The sequence below is a fragment of the Dermacentor andersoni genome, chromosome 7 (genome assembly GCF_023375885.2).
Source record: "Dermacentor andersoni chromosome 7, qqDerAnde1_hic_scaffold, whole genome shotgun sequence".
NCBI lineage: Eukaryota > Metazoa > Arthropoda > Arachnida > Ixodida > Ixodidae > Dermacentor > Dermacentor andersoni.
The window spans coordinates 145,052,423-145,072,954 of record NC_092820.1 but is presented as its reverse complement, the minus strand read 5'-3'; the positions used below and the strand labels follow the sequence as shown (position 1 = coordinate 145,072,954).

The following is a 20,532-nucleotide window of genomic DNA, read 5'->3' as shown; positions in this document are numbered from 1 at the left end:
TAAGTGCTAGCCTATACTATAGCATAGGGTCTTAGAATTTACTATAAAATATCGAGTATTTGGGGAATGGAAAAAGTGATCCTTTATTTTGTGCAACTATGAGAATAGGTGGTGTTTAATATCGACGCTCCAGCAACGGTTCTCTCCGAGTGAAAGATATACCAATCTCAAAGGCATGCCGGGAATGATCACGGAGCAGGAAATACGCCATCACCACATGTTTCTGGACACCGTCTATTTAGATTTGGTCAACACGTGGAAGCAAGAACTTGCTGCTGTTCAATTTCATTCATACATTACGGGCGAAAGCGCCGTAAGTGCCGAGAACTACTCGAAAAAATAAATATGATTATCACAGCAAGAACGAAAATAAAGCAAACGATGGATGACGTTCTGTAGCACTTAAGCGCGCATTAAGTGAATTAAGCGAAACTATATAACTATCGCGATTATATATAGCCGCCTGTTTCTCGGTTTGTATTTACAATAGTGGTAATCGTTGTACGAAATGCAGGAGTGTTTGAGAGGACAGATGGATGTGACCATTTGCGGTGACACTGTCCCCGTGCGGGTACTCTTTGCGGATGATAACAGCGCGCTCCATCGGTGGAGGACGCCGTTCTTCACCAAGCGGCTCTTCCTTCGTGCAGGGTCATCTCGAACATTTACTCCGTCGCCGAGCAGTCCCCTGCCGTGGCAGCCGCAGAGAGCGAGGCTCCGATAGTGCCAGAATTGTGAGTATACCCCGCCAAGCTGTGCTGCCTACACTCTCTAAAGACGTTACCATTATTTATTTCATGAAGGCGTCCAGTTCATAACATCTGAAGGTTAACTCAATACTTCGATCGAACTTTTCTTGTTATGTGTGGGCGTAGGGAAGCATGGCATCAATTGTGATGCCGGCTAGCTTTTTTTAGGGGGGCACATATTATTTAATAATTTCGTTTATTCACGATACCTTAGACAGGGCATTGAGTCAGAGAGGTAACGTATTATGCAGAACAGAAAAAAATGAACTTTACATCAAATACAAAGGCAATGAATATAATGCATACAAAGGTAAGAAACCAAGTTATAACACAGCAATACATATCATAGAATATTATAGAGCACGGCGCATTACAGTTATTGTGAGATGTTTCGCAATACGTACTCAAACTTTGTTAGGCTGGCTCAAACAAATAAACATACAGACAGCGAACAAACAAACACTACCAGACAAAGAATAATGAAATAAGATATAAATGAAAGTCGGATCACATTCGTGCGCTGTTGATAGAAAGTTCGAGCCAACACATTGTGCACTCTGTGTCAGATGTGTCCGAGGTCAGTTGCTTGCGAACCCCACGCTGACTATACAGGTCGTTTTCAAGAGTTCCTACGGCAAGTCATATGTTCGAGCGTCCTGAAGGACAAAACTAACTATCGTATACTCGCCGCGTCCAGAGGATATGAAGTCCCAGGACCGCCACGGAAACCCACCACACAGCAAAACGGCACAAATGGCGAAGTCGTAGAGTGCCCCGTATACTTTTGACAAAGGCCGTCTGTCACAACAACCGCATATGGCAAAGCAAGTACGATGCAAGTTCGCAATTAAAACTGATGTTATACGAAAGCAAAATTGAACCAGAGTCGATGTTAGTCCACATTCGTTTCGAGTAAGCACCATTGCAGCACATACGAGCCTACGTAAGAAATTCTTCATGCAGGACTGGCGATGCTCTCGCAATTCTCGGCAATTTTCAACGAGGGCGGTCTTCTATGAAAAGTGCACTTTTCATACCTTAAAAATTTGGAAGATGTGGAATAGCCTGCCCAAGCGGCTTGAAGGGCACAACTCCGGCAATTTTTTTGCCATGCCAAGCTAACATTTTTTGCACCCCCCCCCCCCCCTCCTATGTAACCCATCGGATAGTCGAATTGGTCCGCGAATTAAAATTTTTGTTTATTTAAGCGAGAAAGCTTGAAAACGAAACTGAAACCTCACCGAGCGAACATCGTGTGGCTTCAGGAGCGGCACACCACCGAGGAAGGCGCGCAAGGCATGCCGGTCCCGCCAGCGCGGAGAACGAGAGCAGTGAAGAGCGGACATGAGCGGACGCCCAGTCGATTAGTGACCGGGCCGGACCACTGACACAATGTCACAGCGTGACAATGTCAGCTCTATCAGCTAGCTCTTCAGAGCTCTCGGAACAGTGAAAGCTACGATTCCGACGAATTAAATAGCCATGAATCGTTCACATTACACCCGCCACTACGAGAGACATGGCGCCCTGCAGCTCTGCACATCGCGCTGTGACGTGAAGACCAAGGGTAGCCCCGTGCACTGATTTGATACGTGATGCTTACCCCTTCTCGGAGAAGCGTTTCGCGTAATCTCTATAAGATGTTGTGCAGCGCTGGTTTCAGCATTTGTCTGACGATTTAATGGAGCGCAGAAGCGTTTTTTGCATTTTACTTGTATTTCGATAGGCCGCGTCGGAGTTGCGCCCGAGCTAAAGCTTCCTCTTAAAAGGAAGCTTCAGCTCGGATGCCCCTATCTGAATACATGTAAAAGGAGAATTCATTTTTCTCGGCAACCACTGCGCCAAATGTGACTAAAGTTTGTTGTATTTAAAAGAAAAACTTAAAATCTAGTGACTATTCGTTTCGAATTTCTGATCTAGGTCGTCAATTTTTTGTTAAATATTGATAAAAATCGAAAATCTTCAAAAATTAAACTGCTAGATTTACAACTGTGCAATTCAGCTATAAAGAATGATATCACAGTTTTGTGGATTGAATTCAATAGTACATCTAAAGCGGACAAAATCGATATGTTTCACGTGAATCTAAAAAAAATTTAGTGATACGAAAATACAGTTTTTGCAGAACCATTGTACACAATGTAACGAATGCAGGTAAGATATAAATTGACATACTGAATTTGTCTGCCTTGAATGATCTAATGGATGCATTTTACAGAATCGCGATATCTGTTCTTGATGCAGAGATATTAATTTGTAAACTTGCTGGCTCTATTTTTTCGAACGTCGGAATTTTGAAAATTCTTTTAACAAAGTTCAGACCCCAAATGGAAATTCCACTGCCAACAGTCACTAGAATTTAATTTTCTCTCTCAGATGCAATAAATTTCATTAAAATCGCTCCAGGGATTCTCTCATAAAAGCGTTTTTGCGTTTTACATGTATTTTAAATGGCGGCGTCGGAGTTGCGCCCGAGCTAAAGCTTCCTCTTAAGTATCACCTGCAAATGAGCTTTTTACATCAAAATTAATTCATACTGACAACGTGTTATTATTAATTACTCTGCGGCCGCTAAAGGGGCATGTAAGAAACCACGAACAAAATTGCTGGACGGCTTCCAGCAGCGGTGTCACAGGTGCGCTTTGGTACCGCAGCTTTCGCTCCGTAGCCAAGAAAAGCCAGCGATCGTAGCGGGGAAACGTCACGTAACAATCTTGAAACTAGAGGTCGTCGTCACGTGAGAGGTAATCGGTAGTGTTTCTAGTCTCATTGCTTTGGCTGTGTCTGCTGCAGTGGATTCATCTCGCCGCTTCCAAGGTGCGACGACGGTGGAATGACCCGCAAGAACGCGCAGATTTTGAGGTCTTTGGAAGGATGTTGTGGCCTGACATTGATTCCTGCATAGCGCTGACGTTACTTTAGAGGTCTTGGCATCTCTGGTGGTTCCGTCTCACCACAACTCCATTGGAATTTATAAAGGACGGCCCCTAAACACTTTGACGTGAGCGGGTGCGTTATTGTTTGCTGTGATTGATGCCTTCACGCTTGTTCTCTCTCTCTCTCTCTCTCTCTCTCTTTTGTATGCGATGTCGTACGCTGTCCTCGAGAGGCGATAAAAAAAAGCGTCAAGCGAGACCGATAAAGTATCTAAAAGGAAGCTTCGCTTTACTAATCTCGGCAGTTCAATCTGCGCAGCAGCGGCTGATATGACGGAACCATATTCAGGCGTTCTGCACGGGCTTGCTTGGCGACTCGACCAACCTTAAAAATAACCGTGGCGGTTGGCGCAAGTGACGCCTTGGAAATTATATGGTCCTGAGCCAGGCTAGTGGTGGCTAGCCGGGCGCCCGAGGCCTTTCGATGCTTTAAGAGAGCACACTTCGTAGAATCCCTAGACCTACGGACCTTACACACTTGAAGCGAAATGCGACACGCGGGGCTTGTTCTCTTGTGAGGCTTTTGTCGGTGCGTTCCAAAGGCACACTGTGCAGATGGGCCGCGGAGAGTGGGAGGGGTGGCTTCAAAATCTGACGGGTTCCTTCCGTTCACTTGCCTCGCCGCAGTGGACTTGCCGGACGCCACTGTAGATGTGTATGGGTCGTTCCGGAAGGGGCACGTATTTTAAAGCGAAGCTTTCTATGTCTCACTGATTCGTCCGTGAGTGCCAAAAACGCCCTGCGGGAAAGTCAACTTAGACATATCTGCGTAGAACACTATAGTTTACATTCGCACTTGCACCGATAAGAACAATGGAAGCCAACTTGCACATCTGCGTAGAACACTGCAGTTTACATTCGCAATTGTACCGATAAGAACGATGGGGGGAACAATGTCATGCTCTCGACCAATGGGAAAATGCCACGCTGCCCCTGGCGAACTGTATATATCTGCATACCATTACGGAGGTCACGCAATGCATTCCCGGCCGTCGCCATGGGCAGGCCGCGGACGCAGCGCACGGCAGAAGAGGCTGCCGTACGCGTACGTAAGCGCGAGCGCGATCGGGCCCGTAAGGCCGATCCCGCGTATCGGTAACGGCACGCGGAAGCCATGCGTATCCGCAGACAATCCGATCCGAGCGTGCGCATCAACGAGACGGAAGCCAGACGTTGTAGCCGCGCTGGCCCCGAGGTTCGCAACCGGGAGAACGCGGCCAAACGCCAGCGACTGGACGCGGAACCACCCGGACAGACGGGTCGCTCAGCATTTCTTGGGTTCGTTACGTGGTCGTTGGCTTTGGACTTTGATTCGGTTTGCACTGGCACAAAGCTTCGCGTTGTTACGTTTCGCCTACAACGCGCGGTAATGCCGGCGCGGATGCAACGGACGCCGGGGCTTTGTTCAAAGCGGCGGACATTTTGGCCCGTTCGAAGCCGCCACAACGCCTCCCCGCCAAGCGTGTCCAGGCGTGTTTCAGTGCCACGTGTCTTCGTGTGTGCGTGTGTGTGTGTGTGCCCTCGCTTGTCAAAGCGCGGCAGCCGGGGAGCGGAGTTCCCCGAATGAGGAGCCTGGAGGTCTCTCGGCTCAACCGTTCGCGCCGTCGTGTGGGCGGGTTGGCGATGCGTCACTGCACTCGGTTCAGCAGGTCTCTCGGCTCGACCGTGCGCGCCGTCGTGGGCTCATGCTCCGCCGTCCCGTGACCTTCATCCCGTGACCTTCATCCCGTGACCTTCCCTTTTGGACCGCGACGCCGAGAGTATAAGAGCAGCTGCCCCCGGACGCCAGGAGAGAGGCTCCGATTTGTACTGTTGAGTTACGTGCTCTCCCGTCTCTCCACTTCGGTCGACCTGACCGGCCGCTCTTTTGCTATGTTAGAATAAACAAGTTGTTCTGTTACCAGTCTTCTCATGCTTTGCCGGGACCTTCAGATGCTTCCAGTGCCCCAGGCCGCCAGGCCAACGCTACCCTTGGGGCTTGCGACCCATTGGCAATAACGGGCGTCAGCACCGAGACCCCAACAACTCGTGCCAGCGGTGCGATTCCAACAGCGTTCAGCCATCTTTCTTTAAGAAAGGGGCTTTGATGTTCGGTAGGTTTGTGTGGTGTGTTTTGCTAAAGTCTAAGCCAAATACGACTGCGGGGTAAATGCTGAACAAGTGCTGCGTGCCCGGATGTTCAGCAAATTACGACAGAAAGAGCAAGGTTCAAGTGTTCTCTTTCCCGAAGAATGGAAGCATGCTGCAGAAGTGGATCCGAGAGATTTCGAGAAATCGGAAATTTGTGCGGACTGCGTACACTAAGGTGTGATTCTTCTTTTTTATTCCTTCTTGTGTTCATTCTTCACCGCCCGCCAGAACTTTGATATCGTAAAGCAAATGTTAAAGTAATAATAAAAAAAATCTCCTCGCGCCATTTGTTTTGTAGTTAACGTACGCGTCACGCGTGAACGGGAAAGCAGACGTTTCTCATTATGGTTACTGTGGCACTATACACACATTCGACGTCTGTGCAGGTGTGCACGGACCATTTTCCATCCTCCTGCTTGGAGAGAACGCCATCTTACACACACCCAAGAACAAGCAACGTACTGGAAGCGTCATTTCCAGTGCCAGCTCTGCGCTCTGGCTCTGTGCGGACGATATTTCCTGCGTGTCCACCATATTTTTTCTGGGCCGCTATGAAAACACGAGAGGAGTTAGGGAAGCAACGAGGTGGCAATGAGTTTACTGTTCGTTCATTTAGTTCACTATATCCCGTGTTCCGAACAATAATGTGTCATTTGCTACATATACCATGCAGAATTACGCACAATGTGTGCTATGCTTCGTTGCTTTACACATCTAAAGCTTTCTTTCCATTTTACCGCATTGTCATGTTTGCCTATCTATTGCATTGAAGAACCCTACAACTGCATTATAGAAAACGCTGCATTAGACGTTTCCGTACATGAATAAATATTTTCTTTTTTTGGCGTGTAGTTTGCCTGTTTTGTAAAGAATTGTGGAAACCGTGAAATCTTCACCAGTTCGACATACACTAACGATGTGCCGATCTTTCTATCAGAATGCGCTTCTCTACTGCCGATTTCCGTACTGTGCGAACAGCGAAATACGGCCAGTTTTTTCTTGCTGAGGCCACCTGGGAGACGTCATTCTGCCTCCCAGATTTCTTTCTTTCCTTTCCTACATGGCGGGCGGTGACGCGGAGCTACGAGATCATATTTCCTTCCGCGCACTGTTTTTTTACTATGAGAGCCTATTAGATTCGTCGGACGATCCTACCGCTGTCGACCAGATGTAGGAGTCGTCGGACTAACTCGCCGCTGCCACCATTTGAAGAAGTTGAAGGTCGTAGAGAGGAACTCGGTGAACAGGATTTATTTACATATTAACAGTTTAAGCAAGATACATTGGCAGTCTAGCGCGACTCCCATATGGAGCCCGCAAGACTAACATACAGCAAACAGCTTACGAGCACACAGCTCACTAGTACATTTCTAGTATGACAGAGCACTCAGCTCCCGACAACGAGCACGACACGAGCACGCTCTAGCAGCCGGCAAACGCTGCTTATAGACCGTTTTTACGTAGGCGCCGCCATATTGTGAACGCAGTGGCGCCGCCTATGAGCAGCGCCATACTGGCTTGGGTGAAAGCGGTTTTTTGCATACGCTCGGCGGTAGGTTCTGGCGTTTGTTTTCGCGGTCGTGCGGTCTGTTTAATATGACGTGCGTCTTCTACTTGGTAAACGGTTCTGTGATACGTGCTGAAGTGGTTTAAGGCGTCATGGCCGGAATTTCTGCTGGCGTTGAGGTGGACGGAACACGCAACGCGATGTGTGCGCGCATATTTGAGCCTACAATCAGCCTCGGAGATCAATTGTGTATTTCCGAATGTTCCAATCACTAACGTTACCTTATTGTAGTATTATCCTCTATTTCTAAGCTGCGGTTTAGGAGCCATGAAACATACGCGACGATCGTAACAGCGTGGGTACCGTTCTGCTTCGATAGGAGCTGTGCTATTATACTTTGACAAGCGTTCAAACTTCGCTGCAGGTTACATTGCGCGATTACTTGGTTGGATGGATGAGGTTTCCACCCATGAATTAAATAGTTTTGGCTAGTAATAGCAGCATACCTTACAGTCTGAATTAAACTTGCCCAGCAAAGCGACCGTTTACGAACTGCGCAAGCGTCCTAAGCAGTAGTAGGTGCTGGATTACAGATATATTTGTTCTATATAGCGCATGGTCCTAGCATACGGCATCAGTGGTTATATATTTATAAACATTGTGCGGTGTTAGCCCGTTTTCTCTTGCTTTTTAAAGAAAGAGGATGATAACCGAATTTTTTTTTTCGGTTGTGTTCGTTCCGTTCTCTACGACGCACTCACACGTATCACGGAAATTTTGCGGTCAAAAATAGCCATCGCAATCTTTTTATGCGAACCCTCTCATATATTATGGCTGTATACAGGCCAAAAAGGCAATGCTGAAGCACACAGCTTATATATGTATCGTGCTAGCTTACCAACCGCAGGGATCGCTGTGTTGAGCAGCGCCATGGGCCTCATGCAGCAAGGCTAGCGTAGACATATGGTAATTTCAAGCATACTAGACTTGAAATGCGTGAGAACGATGCCAGTGTATCACAAATATTTGATAGCGCCTGCCGCTCAGATGTTTCGTGGTTGCCTTAGGTTGGCCGTGCACGAGCATGCGCTCTTATGTTTTTCTCCCTACGCCAATCGATCAGACAGTAAGCTGATTTACCATTTAATGCTGGTAATACAGAGACGCCGGTTTTCTTTGTTGAATTAAAATCGATATAAGCAATATAGCAAACAACACATACACGCACCGCGACTGATAGTGCGCGTACACTGCGACTGATTATGCGCGTCACATTTTTGCGCTCCCAAGACATATTTCTGCCTACAGCAGCTACCGATACACCGAAAGGCTTCCCTGACCACCTTATATGAACGAACGTGGCGTAAATTTCACAAAGTAAGATCTAAAACATCTCGCAATCGTTTCGCAGCACGCGACAGCAATACTTTGAAGCAGCGCCGCGCCGCATCGCCCAAGCCAGAGAGGAGGAAAGGCTCTCCGCGCGCCCTATCCTCCTCGCCCGATGAAACGGTCTATAAGCTCTCCGCTTGACGTCATAGTCCGACGTCATCGTTCGACGTTACTCTTCGAGGTCCCCGTGGACGGAAACGTTCGTCCAGTCATTGCAAACTAGCAGCCCCCCCCCCCCGCAGGACGGCCCACACACACAACGGCTCACACGTTTGAGTGCCCCGTGGACGGAAATGTTCGTGTTGCACACACACACAGGTGAAAAGGCCGGACAGTTCTCGGTACCGCCCAGCTTTCAGTGCCGACGTCAGAGGGCTTCGTAGAACTCTGCTTTGTCCCGGGTGGCTCGGCCAAGTACCAATTTCCTGAGTTGATCGCGCGCCACGTGGCTGCCCGCCCTTCGCAGTTCTCCGAAGTGCGCCCCGTCGGCCGGATTGGAACACGTGCAGCGGGCTGAAAGCTGGCACGTTGCCACCCCGTACGGCCATTCTTAACAAGCCGCAGTAGGCCTTCCTGCTACGCGTCGCTGTGCGACCTCGACGCCCCGCTGCTTGACCGGCAGCGTACGGTAAACCCGACTTTCGCTTCGTCCCCTCACCCATCAATTTCCTCTTTCGCGTCACCGTCTCCGCGCGCCCGACGACTGCCTTCTTATCGGCGCAACATCCTGCAAACAACAGCAAGCCTGCCTGCGCGCTCGGAGGGGAGACGTCAGTCGCGCGACCTTGAGCAGGCCGGCAGCACCCCTCCCTCCAGCCGACACCAGAGGGCAGCACTTGATGAAGAGCGAGCTTCGGCGCGGCGTAGGTTTCGAGGCGGCGTGGTTCGTGCATACGTTCTCGCTTTTGCTCTTGGAGACCAACCGCGCTTCAAGAGTGAACAGGAAAGGTGTGACCCCCTCACCCCACCCTACGTACTACACGTGTGTGTACTCGTGTTTGCCGGCGTGGTCGCGGCTATTTTCATCGCAAGATCTGGCGATGAGGCTCAAACTCTTGGCATCGCTCTGTCCGCGTTCTGAACCCCTGGCGGTAATTGTCGTCAGCTGTGTCTCTTCCTGTCTGGTCACGTTGCGCTAGTAACTCGTACTTCGCTTGCCCGCCTCGACACGTCACGGACGTCATGCCGTTCAAGTGCTGCGTGCCGGGATGTCGCGCCAATCGCAACGGAGGTCCCAAGGCGTCCATGTTTGCCTTCCCGAAAGAGGAGGGCCGAAGAAGCAGATGGGTTAAGGCGTTACCGCGTCGCACCCATCCGTTAACCTGCTATTCAAGGGTGAGTAGTACAATTTGGCATTGCGCGTATTGTCGGCTCGGTAAAGCATGCCGCGTTTGTCTCTTGCGTTATTCCGCGCATCGCTCCGATGACGTTTCGACGGCCTTGGGCACACATTTCTGCTCACTTGGAACTTCGACGTGCGATACGGCATTCTTTGCAAGCAAGCCGAAACTAACTACCGCAGCCGTATAATAATAAAATAATTAATCACCAAACTTCTACCATATTCATTGTGCGTTATTGTTTAATACCTTATTTGCGCGTAACTTTTTATATAACGTTTTTACGCTAGTCATTATACGGTTTGTTTCTTTCTTTATTTTGCTCACAATGGCGGTGATATCGCTTGTCTTGTCACAGGTGTGTGAGCTTCACTTCCTGGAGTGCTTCATTGTGAGGAAGTCCGTCTACGACGACTTCCGCACGGGGAGAAAAATCGAAGTCAACTTGCCGGCCCCACGTCTGCATCCCAATGCCGTGCCGACAGTCTTTGAAGATTGCCCAGAGTATTTATTGAAATCTCGCAGTTGCACGATAGCAAAAGGCAGCGGCAGCCAGTGTACTTATCTGACAGTGCCTGCACCCTGGATAGATCGAGAAATTTCTGAGCAGCGTTTTCAGCGGTACTCAGCCTTCAAAACCCTAAAAAGGTCTTCGCGGTGCAGATAGCGCAGCTACATGTTCGATTTCTGTGGTATACACTATGACGTTGCCGTAATGCCGAAGCTAACTATTCCTTTGGATGTTCTTGCACTTGCGCAGTGTATGTTCTTGGGCATACAACTGAACATCATGAGGATATAGTTAGACTAGTCGTTTAAGTAGTTAGCCTCTGGTACAGCAAAATGGTAATCAAAGCCTGTATGATTCAGAGGAATGGCGGCCTTACCGTAAAGGCTGTAAGCGTAGAAATAGTTCAGAAAGTCATTTGTTAGCTCCGAATATTAGTTATTGGCATAGGTGGCCCAGAGTAAAACAACGAATGACTCAGGGCATGGTAACATGGCTTGCATCTCATTTGCTGTCGGAGAATCGTAGAGCAAAATTAGTTTTGAAGAAATATTTAGGAACACGGATGAAAAAAAAAATGCGCAGCCAAAGTGCACTATTACCTGTACCTCGAAAGCGTGGACGCGGAATGCAGGAAGAAGTCCAGAGAGTTGGCAGTCAGGTTCAGGGTATTAAACCGGAGTCATCAAAAATAAAGTGACAGGGACGCAGACGGTGAGTTGTACGGAATCGATGGAAAGAAAACAATGCGATGTGGAAAGAAGTCAGGAGAGAAAATCGCTAAGATAACGCAAAGGGCAGTAAGTGCCTGGCTGTTTGAGGCCCGACCGTAATGTAATGGTACGCCAAGGTATATTCACCCAGCAAGAACCGTACGGGATGTACAGTCGCAAGGAAAAGTTTGGAGACCACGGCATCAGCAAAAAAATTAAAGAATATATATATATATATATATATATATATATATATATATATATATATATATATATATATATATATATATTCAGGTGCAGCTCCGCGTCCCAGGATTGGTTTAATACATTGTATTGGTCAAACACGCGCACGTAGGCTTGCGCTCTCGATTTCAGCCGGAATGCACAGTCCGTGAAAAAAAAGCATGCAGCAACTTTGGTTCCTAAACTTTTCATCGAGACTGCACATCCACCTTCCAGAAGCGTTGGGATTTTAAACGAATGGAAGCACTAACGAGTGAGCAGAAGAGTCAAGCGAGATACGTTTGTAGTAATCGTGAAAAACATAAACAGTGGGGAAGAGCCCGAATCGATGCAAGCATTAGTGCAATACATTTGATACACATGTACAGGTTCTAATAAAGATAGACGTCGTCAAGAAGAGAGAGGCAGAATTCTAGGTGCAATTGATGTAAAGTGTTATAGAGCAAGCATGATCTGTCGCCTCACCGTTTTAAAGAGGATGCCAATAGAATCGTTATTATTATCATCATCAGACGCAACAGATAAATACGGGTGTCGATGGCGTTAAACTCTTAGGAAAGTTTGCACCCTTTGGCACTTATTTTATCCCACAATAATAAACGGCGTCTGCCCTGCTTGCGTTTCCTTTCTTGAAAACGCTGCGCTCGCTACTTTCCCGTCGAGAACGCCACGCGCAAGATAGGTGATTATATATGCGGGATGACATAAGCCCCAAAGGGTGCAAACATGTTTAAGAGTGGAGTCCCATCGCCGGCTTGCTGTGACGTCACATATGTTGACGGCATCTTAGGGCCTGGATAATTGTTTGCCGGTAAAGGTTATGTGCCGTGGACATGCACACAACACGCTCGATACGACAAGGGTTCATAATGCTTTCTGTGTAAGAATAATGTAAGTATAAGCAGACATTTGGAAATGTGTGACGTCGCACGGAAGTATTGCGCTACGGTTATGGCGCGAAAGCAAAAAGAATATAATAAATATTGGGAACACGTTCTTATTTGTGCGGTAATAATAATATTTTCAAGCAAATGCCCGAGAATGGAGCTTCGACAGACTGGCAATGTACACTGTGACTTAGGGGTGGCCTTCATAGCGGCCTTTAAGCGGCCCGCTATAGTTACTTTCTTTTTTTCTTTCAGTTCTCTCTCACCAAACCAGCGAAAACGGCTGAGGCAAGAGTGGAGTCATTATTTCGTTTTTCTAACCGTCCCCCAGTCACGTTTCTTCTTCCAGCGAAGCTGCGTATGTCTAGGTTCCCGTTTCTTTTTTCTGCGTGCGTAGAAGAGGTTCGCGTAGACCGAGAAATCGATATAGCGAAGTCCAGCACTCCGACGCGCCCGGCGTCGAGCGACGCTCGCCCCCGCGCCGGCAACGTCGGACTACATAAACGCTAAAGCGCGTTTATAGTCCGGCGTTACGTTAAAGCCTCTTTATGGCTCATTCACACCGGCGACTGACAGTGGTCGCTCGACCAAGTTGGTCGAAAAGCGACCGTTTTGGGCCATGGAGTCGCTCGTTGCTCGATTTGTCAGTCGCGCGACCGTGGTCGCAAAAAAACTGATAAGCCAATCAGCGGCGCACCGGAAGTGATCTCTCACGTGTATACATCCGCCCTCCTCTCGCGTCGCGGCAAATACACGGTGCACGCCACCATGGGAAGCTGACACAATGGGCTGACACCACGGCAGAGCACTTCAGCACACTGACGACGTCTTCCCTCTTCGCTAGAATCGAAATCCATGCATGTTGCCGGAAGGCGAGCGAAGTGGGTGCGAACTGCGTAGATTCCGAGAGTTCTCGCTGAGAACGATAATCTCCGGGATTGCGGGGACTGAGCGAGCCGGCAACGGCGAGCGGACACCCGCGAAGAATAACGGCGACTTCGTCGATGACGTAGGCCCTTGTCGGGACGCGTGAGCGCCCAACTGCACGCGTCGATTAAACAATTTTAACCAGATTAATTGGTGCCCGTTAATAGAATGATTGATGGATTAACTTATCGTTTAATCGAATTCGTCAATTTACGTACATAAGCGGGAAAAAACATCAAAGTTGCCGGGTGATATGTCACGATACGTACTCTTTAAGGAAAGAAAATGCTGTACTATTTGAATCGGCAGTTGCATTTATTATTACTTGATTGACACTAGGCGTAAATATACATACAAGCATTTCGAGCTCAGTCGAACGCTATCGCAGATTCAGCATCCGAGGCGTAGATGCTTGTTGACGTTATCTGGCAGTATAGACTTCCACGGTCATGCCAGCCGCAATGAAGACAACACTCGCGTGACGTGGCTGTTTCGGTGATGGACATCGCCGTCTTAAAACCAGCGTTATATCCGGTGATTTTCGTGATGTGACCGAGCAATGGCGATTAAAAAAAATATATCACGATTAAAGCCTTAATCGGTTAATCGGAAAGTTAACTGGCCTCTACTGTCGCCCAGCCTTTGAGGCGAGCGGAATAAATTGACATCCAGAGAAGGATGTGTGGGTTGAGAAGGAAAGGCATAATTCATAGGCTGAATTTCGCGGAACTGTAAGGATTGCGGACATTGTAGCTAAGCTTCAAGGGAGTAGACTATAGCTGAGTGCGTCTTGGCGCGAAGAGAGGATAGATGAGTGCGGTGTCGGGGAGGTTGTGATGGTAATAATTCACTCGATGTGGCGAAACAATTTAACGCGAGGAATGAGCAACTGATAGAGTGAAGGTGAAGAGACATGAAATAAACCTCAGTGATTGTATAATAAATTGTGCATAGCCAAGAGAAGTTCTGGCATGTATTCTTATTAAACAGCCCGAATTCCATGAAAGTGCACTGAGATATTCTTGATTCATTACCCTATTTAAAGAGGTCAAGGTAGTTTTCATTCACGCATTTAGTGCATACCCGATATTGTCGTACTTACGCAGCTGATCGATCGCACGTGTAGGGTGCAACCCTGCGACCGTTTTTTCCTGCCGCGTCGCGCCATGCCGCCTCCACGAATTGATGGAACACCTGGTAAAGCGATCGAGCTCAACGCTAAATCTTGCTAGTGCTTTGAATGTCCACGAAACAAACTGCCAATATTTTTTGTTTTGTTTGACGTCATGTCAACAATCGGTTGGCACGCGAATATGGCTACTCTTAGTCTAATGATCACCAGGAAGTTTGGTGCCATCGATCTTACACGCTCTCACACACACACACGCACACACAAACACACACACACACACACACACACACACACACACACACACACACACACACACATATATATATATATATATATATATATATATATATATATATATATATATATATATATATATATATATATATATATATATATATATATATATATATAGCCAGCGCTTCAGCATTCCGTCGATCAGTGATCGACCCTTACAAGGGATACGATATATGTGTGCGTGCTGCTTGTCCAGACACGAAATTCTGAGCATTTGACTGTGCCTTGCAGGCTCTTCGAATAATGGTTGAAATTGCTGGCAGTTTTCTACGGGGATCTATGTGTTTTATATATCTGTATCCACCGTGAATCGTGACGAGGTGTGTTGTGCGCGCTGACGGGTACAGGAAAAACCGACACCCGTTTTAATTTATTATTTTTTTCTTGTGCTTCGATTCTTACTCCTCTCATGTCGTACAAATGCAGTGTCTCGTTAAAGACATTGCTCTGTGATATAGACTACATCTTGAAGTCTCAGTAACTCATTGTTTTTATGATCTTGCTGCAGATGGCCTTCCGAACAATCTGTAAGCGACGGACCCGAAAAGAAGTGAGTGGAGCCTGCTCCCTTCAGCACGTTCGTGGTTTATAAATCAGTCTGAGGCGTCGGAGTGATCAACTCTTGCCGAACACGGGAAGTGTCTCAACCTTGAGCCAGCCTTTTGACAAAGAAACTGTTTTCTTCGGGGAAACTCTTGATGACTCAACAAAGACAAGTCCTCTTTTGGTATCGTTGGCTCAAGACAGATTTCCCTTGATTAGCCGCGGTTGATCACTTCGGGTCTTTATCTTTCTGGGAGTCAGATAGTATTTTTATGCGAACCAGACGGCCACAAAATGAATACATACACTTATACAGGACGGGCGGGGCATGCACCAAACTATCTCAGCAGCATGTTCTGTAGGGGAAGCACTAGGTCGGGGCCAACTACGGTTTCCCTATTAAAATACATGTGAAATGCAGAACTGCTTTTACGAGACAACTGTCACACTGAGTCGAGTGAAGGTTGTTGCATATTAGAGATATACTGGAAACTCTAGGAAGCAGTATTTCGATGTAATACTTCGAATGTTTTTGCAGAAATTACTGGAAATCTGGGTGTCAGAATAAATAAATAAATATATAGGTGGGGTGATGAAATGAAGAGATTCGCAGGCGCTAGCTGGAATCGGTTGGCTGAGGACAGGGGTAAGTGGAGATCGCAGGCATCGCACTGCCTTCGTTCTGCAGTGGACATAACATAGACTGATGATGATGATATTTGGAGCACGACGTTTCCAAATCCGTAGTTCTGCACCGAGAACAGATATCTCAATTTCGTAAGCTGATTCTGTTAGGGAATCTGAAGAAGACAAACTTGGTATATAAATTTACAACTTACGTGAATTTTTTACAAAGTCTACGAGGGTTTTTACAAAAGTCCTACTTACAATTTAGTGGTATACTTCAGAGCGGTGTATAATAGGTCATTTTTTCCAGTTGCATATCTGTTATTAGATACAGTTTACAAAACTGTGATATCGTTTTTATTGCTAAGTTATTCAGCTATAAGCTCTCTTGATTTCTTTATTTTCGAAGGAGAAAAATAAACATTTATGGCATAAATTGAAAACCTACTACAACTTCAACATTTCTTTTCTTTATATGCAGCAGACCTCACAAATATCCGTATACTAGCTTCCGAACTAAAACAATTTCTCCGTCCCAGTGTCAGATAGGTGCTCCCGAGTTCTTCCACAGGCCTCGATCTTAAGTACATTTTTGAGAACTTCCCGGTCTTGTTCGCCTCAAGCGTTAGTAATATCTCCATTTGTTCTTTGCCCTGTATCTTACTAGCCAAAGTAAGGTACATACAGGTAATTACAAATATGCGTACTATTCTGCGTACCTTACACATATTTTCTCACATAGTTCCCACACCGGTTGGGCCCCATTTATCTCATCACAGCACTAAATTTGAGATGCGCTGTGGTAGAATTCGTCCCACTGACTGTGGAACCACAGTCGGCCTTTCGCGAACTCGCAACGCCACTACTTCACACTCCTCAAAGCGAGACAGCTTTCCGCATACGTGGGCTGCATTCCCTGAGGATTTCGATGGGCGTTCGTCCTTTGCTCCATGGAAAACGAATCACACTTCGTTGCTCGTACGCCGTGGATGTGTAAAGCGCAACCGCTATCTTCAACAACTGACAGCAGCACCCCGCCGCAGAGCTACCGGCAGGTAAGGCCGAGCCGGTCCAAGAAAGGTCCACCGCTGGGAATGGATATATTGACTTCGAATTTACAGCCGTAATTTAGCTAAAAAATAGGGGCAAACACTTTCCGATTCACCGTCGTACAAGTTCGTCTTCTGTCACTTCTGTTAGCCGCGTGTCCAGTGGAGGAAAAACACGCCAAACTCATGCACGGTCCAGGTATACTTCACGGCTCAAGTCTTAAGTTCAGAGCGGCTCTGTAGCCCCGTTCACACTGGTGGGGCTTTTTCCGATCGCGCGACGCATGGTCATTGCCGCCCCCTAACTCTCGCGAGATGCGCTGTGTATGCACGGAAGCTCGCAAAGTCACTTCTGGCAGGTTCCTTCCAAAATCATGGTTAGTGCAAGAGTGTTTGATCTCGGTGGGGATCCGAAAAATGTGCAGCTTACACGCCCTGTGGGAATCGGTAAGCCTAGCTCTCATGAGCCATCAAGACAAGAATCCTGCGGCCTGATTGGCTTGCGACAAGCGATGCTTATTTTCTTTTCGGGCAGAGAAAATCTGTCTCAAATCGTTTGGAGCGATTTTCGCTCCAAACGAAAGAGGCTTCTTTCGGTCGCGCCCCAAAAACCTACGTCGCGCATCCGGGAAAAATTCCCACCAGTGTGAACGCACCCTTACAGCTGCTGTCACTTGCACCCGATTTCGAACGCCTGAAGGCGATCTCCAATGTATAAAGTGCTTGCGTCTGCGGTGGATGCGCATAATCTACTTTGGACGCGTCATGGGACAAAGACCCGCGAAAAGTTACTCAGGGATGTTAAGATATGAACACTGCAACCTGAGGACTACCCGGGAACGAAATTGGCAACCTGTTTCAGAAATCACTCTTTCTGTATCTTCGTTAAACGGGCCTGTGCGCTTTTCCCTAGTATCACTTTCAAATTACGCCCACTTACAACTCATGAGAGATTAGAAAAAGTGCTTTATTTGGATGGATTTGCAAGCATGCCTCTACGTGCTTTCTCCTATATATTGTACTGCTAGAGTTCTATTATTCACAACGCATTTTGAAGAAACATAAGAACCTGAGGTCCGTGTTACTCCGCACACAAATTAAAAAGATTGTCTTCATTTCATGTACAGGCAATTAATTTAACTTAGTCAAAATGATTGCGTATAGATGTTTCAATGAACAATCGAGCAGTGCTTATTTATTTAGCTTTCCTTCTTGCTGCCCCAATCAGTGGTCGTAGAAAATGTAGTCAGTGACGAAAGAAACTAAGTGTAAGGTACACCCACAAAATACCATCGAATCTGCCTCCGGTTCCTCCGCGAAACATAGTTTCCGAGAGGCTTACCTCGTGAGGTCACGTGCATAAACGAACGTAATTGGCTCTTGCATCCATACATATCTTGTATGAGTTGGAGAGCGGTGTGTTATCCACGGTATTCTTGGGTTGCCACCGACTATAAGCTTTGTTAATGATCTGCCTTTATCGCAGGAAAATAAAGCAGGAGCCCAATTACGACGAAGACGTGTCGTGGGACACGAACGACAGCGTCGACGACCGTGTGGACGGCGAGTCGCTGAGCAGCAACCAGGCCCAGGCGCAGCAGCATCGTGCTGAGGCGACGTTGGAGAACACGGCGGATACCTCGATGGCGAGCACATCAGCGTCTCCTACAGCCGGGTCGCAGCAGGACGCGTTCCACTTCTTCGGCATGATGGTCGCCGACAGGCTACGTCGGCTCCCCAGGGGCGCGGCCCTCAGGGCGCTAAACGCCATGCACCAGGTGCTGTTTCAGCACGAAGAGGAGGCCGGCTTCTGACTTCGGCGGTGTGCAGCCTGGGTGGTGTGCCGCTGTGCAGTCGGGCTTCCCAGGACCTTCGCTGCCCGCTCTGCACTGAGACTCCAGGTCCCACCATTCACGTGTGTTCGACTTCAGGCTCTTCGATAACTTTGCAATTCTTCTCCGGCCCTTCTCACCTTTCGATGTGCCTTGGTTGACCACCATTTCATGGAATCTTCTACATATCTGTCCACAACTTGCCACACTGCTACCGGGACGGCAGCAGTTGTCCAGAGATCCTCTGCAAGTGTCCGGAGATTCTCAAAGGGTGAAATCTGCATGTGAATAGAGACTGTGGCCAGTGCCTGTCATCGGACAAAAGACGCAGCGGCATCGTAATCACCGATGACTGCTCCGTGATAGCGAACGTTTGTGGCCCGATCTTAGATGTGCCCTTTTGATGAGACGTCATTGATTCGTGCAAGGCAGGGACGTGTGCGTGTGGCTCTGGACTATTCTTCGTTGCATTGTGCGTTATAGTTTTGTCCATCGAAGCAGCGCGTTCCAAGTCTTCTTTTAATCAACTGCTCCATTTCAGGACATTATTTGCTGAAACTGTACAGTGAAACAATGAGCGTTTTTCGAGGGATAGCAGAACCAAAATACTGCCTCGCGTGCAATTTAGAACTAGTCAGTTTTTCATCTGGACTGTCGTGTTCTGCACCGCCTCGCCATTCTGCTGCCATGGTCGCCTGCAATGTGGACATCGTTGGACTTGCATTTAATGTGCATATTGTGTGTACATACTAATGTATGGTATATGTATGTATCATTTATTGTTAGTGAACGTATATATAGTATGGGTGCAAACGCTCACGTTGCGAGACGTTAGGGCATTCGTCACAGCTAGTACAAATACCTGGAGGGCCACACGTGCATTGAACAGGTCGTGGCCCTGTTTTCTTACCGCAGTTAGTTTACTTGAGGCAGGGTTTGCGCGTGCTTGTTTTAGACAATCGGTCCTGAATACAAATTTCTGTTTGCTTACTGTTTTCTCTTGTACGGAAGTGCCACCCCAAGAAGGCAGCAATTGTGTTGCGAGAAAGAAGAGATTTTCTTAACTTTCCGCACTCACATTCAATCGACGCAGTGAATGTCAATCGACGAATTGCAGTGAAATGGATGATTTATCTTGAACAGGAGTAAGAACAGTGCCAAAAAATGGTTGACTGAAGAAATGAGCTGCATTAGCCTTGGAACCTTATGACATACATTTGCAATCGTGTTCTGTTTAACCAGGACGTGCTGTGGTATATTCAAGTCGGCCTTCATAACAGTGACCCCTAGAAAACAATCGTGAAAAGGCCAAAACATTGAACTTGGCATGATTGACAGGTGCCGCGAGAGAAAAAAAAAAAATTGAGCGCTGGAGCAGCAATGGAAAAAAGAGCTAGTATACAAACGCGTTAACGAATATCTAACGAAAAACCCACACAGTGAAAACAGCTGTTCTCATCTCGCTGTCCTTGATTATGCCGACGTGTCACAACCTTTAGCGAGAGAAAAACAACAGGCTGTTTGGCGATGTAATTTCGTGATTGCTCCTCCAGCTTTATTCTGAAGTAAGTACGTCTAACACAATCACTGCGCAAATGTGATTGCATTAATACTCATACATTGGCCGAAGGTCAAAGTTGACGCCATGCACGTTACATACTGTAGCGTTAATGACAACGCGTTGGAACGATGCTCGGATAGTGTTTAGTTTGTTGCTGTCTTT

The 20,532-nt window shown here is 47.4% G+C and overlaps 1 protein-coding gene across 7 annotated transcripts in view; it reads left to right on the top strand.

Moving 5' to 3' along the window:
• Positions 1-19,799, top strand: part of LOC126533695 (uncharacterized) — a 114,687-nt gene extending 94,888 nt beyond the window's left edge. For 5 of the 7 annotated variants that reach the window (XM_055072266.2, XM_050180880.3, XM_055072265.2 and 2 more), the window contains 3 exons: positions 651-734; positions 15,267-15,308; positions 18,464-19,799. In XM_055072266.2, the coding sequence (XP_054928241.1) occupies positions 651-734; positions 15,267-15,308; positions 18,464-18,791 (454 nt within the window). In that variant the 3' untranslated portion in view covers positions 18,792-19,799. Of the gene's footprint in view, positions 1-650; positions 735-6,201; positions 6,663-9,508; positions 10,050-10,412; positions 10,559-15,266; positions 15,309-18,463 lie in introns of those variants that run through there. The other 2 variants (XM_050180879.3, XM_055072264.2) reach the window with 2 other exon arrangements.
• Positions 19,800-20,532: the final 733 nt, after the last annotated feature.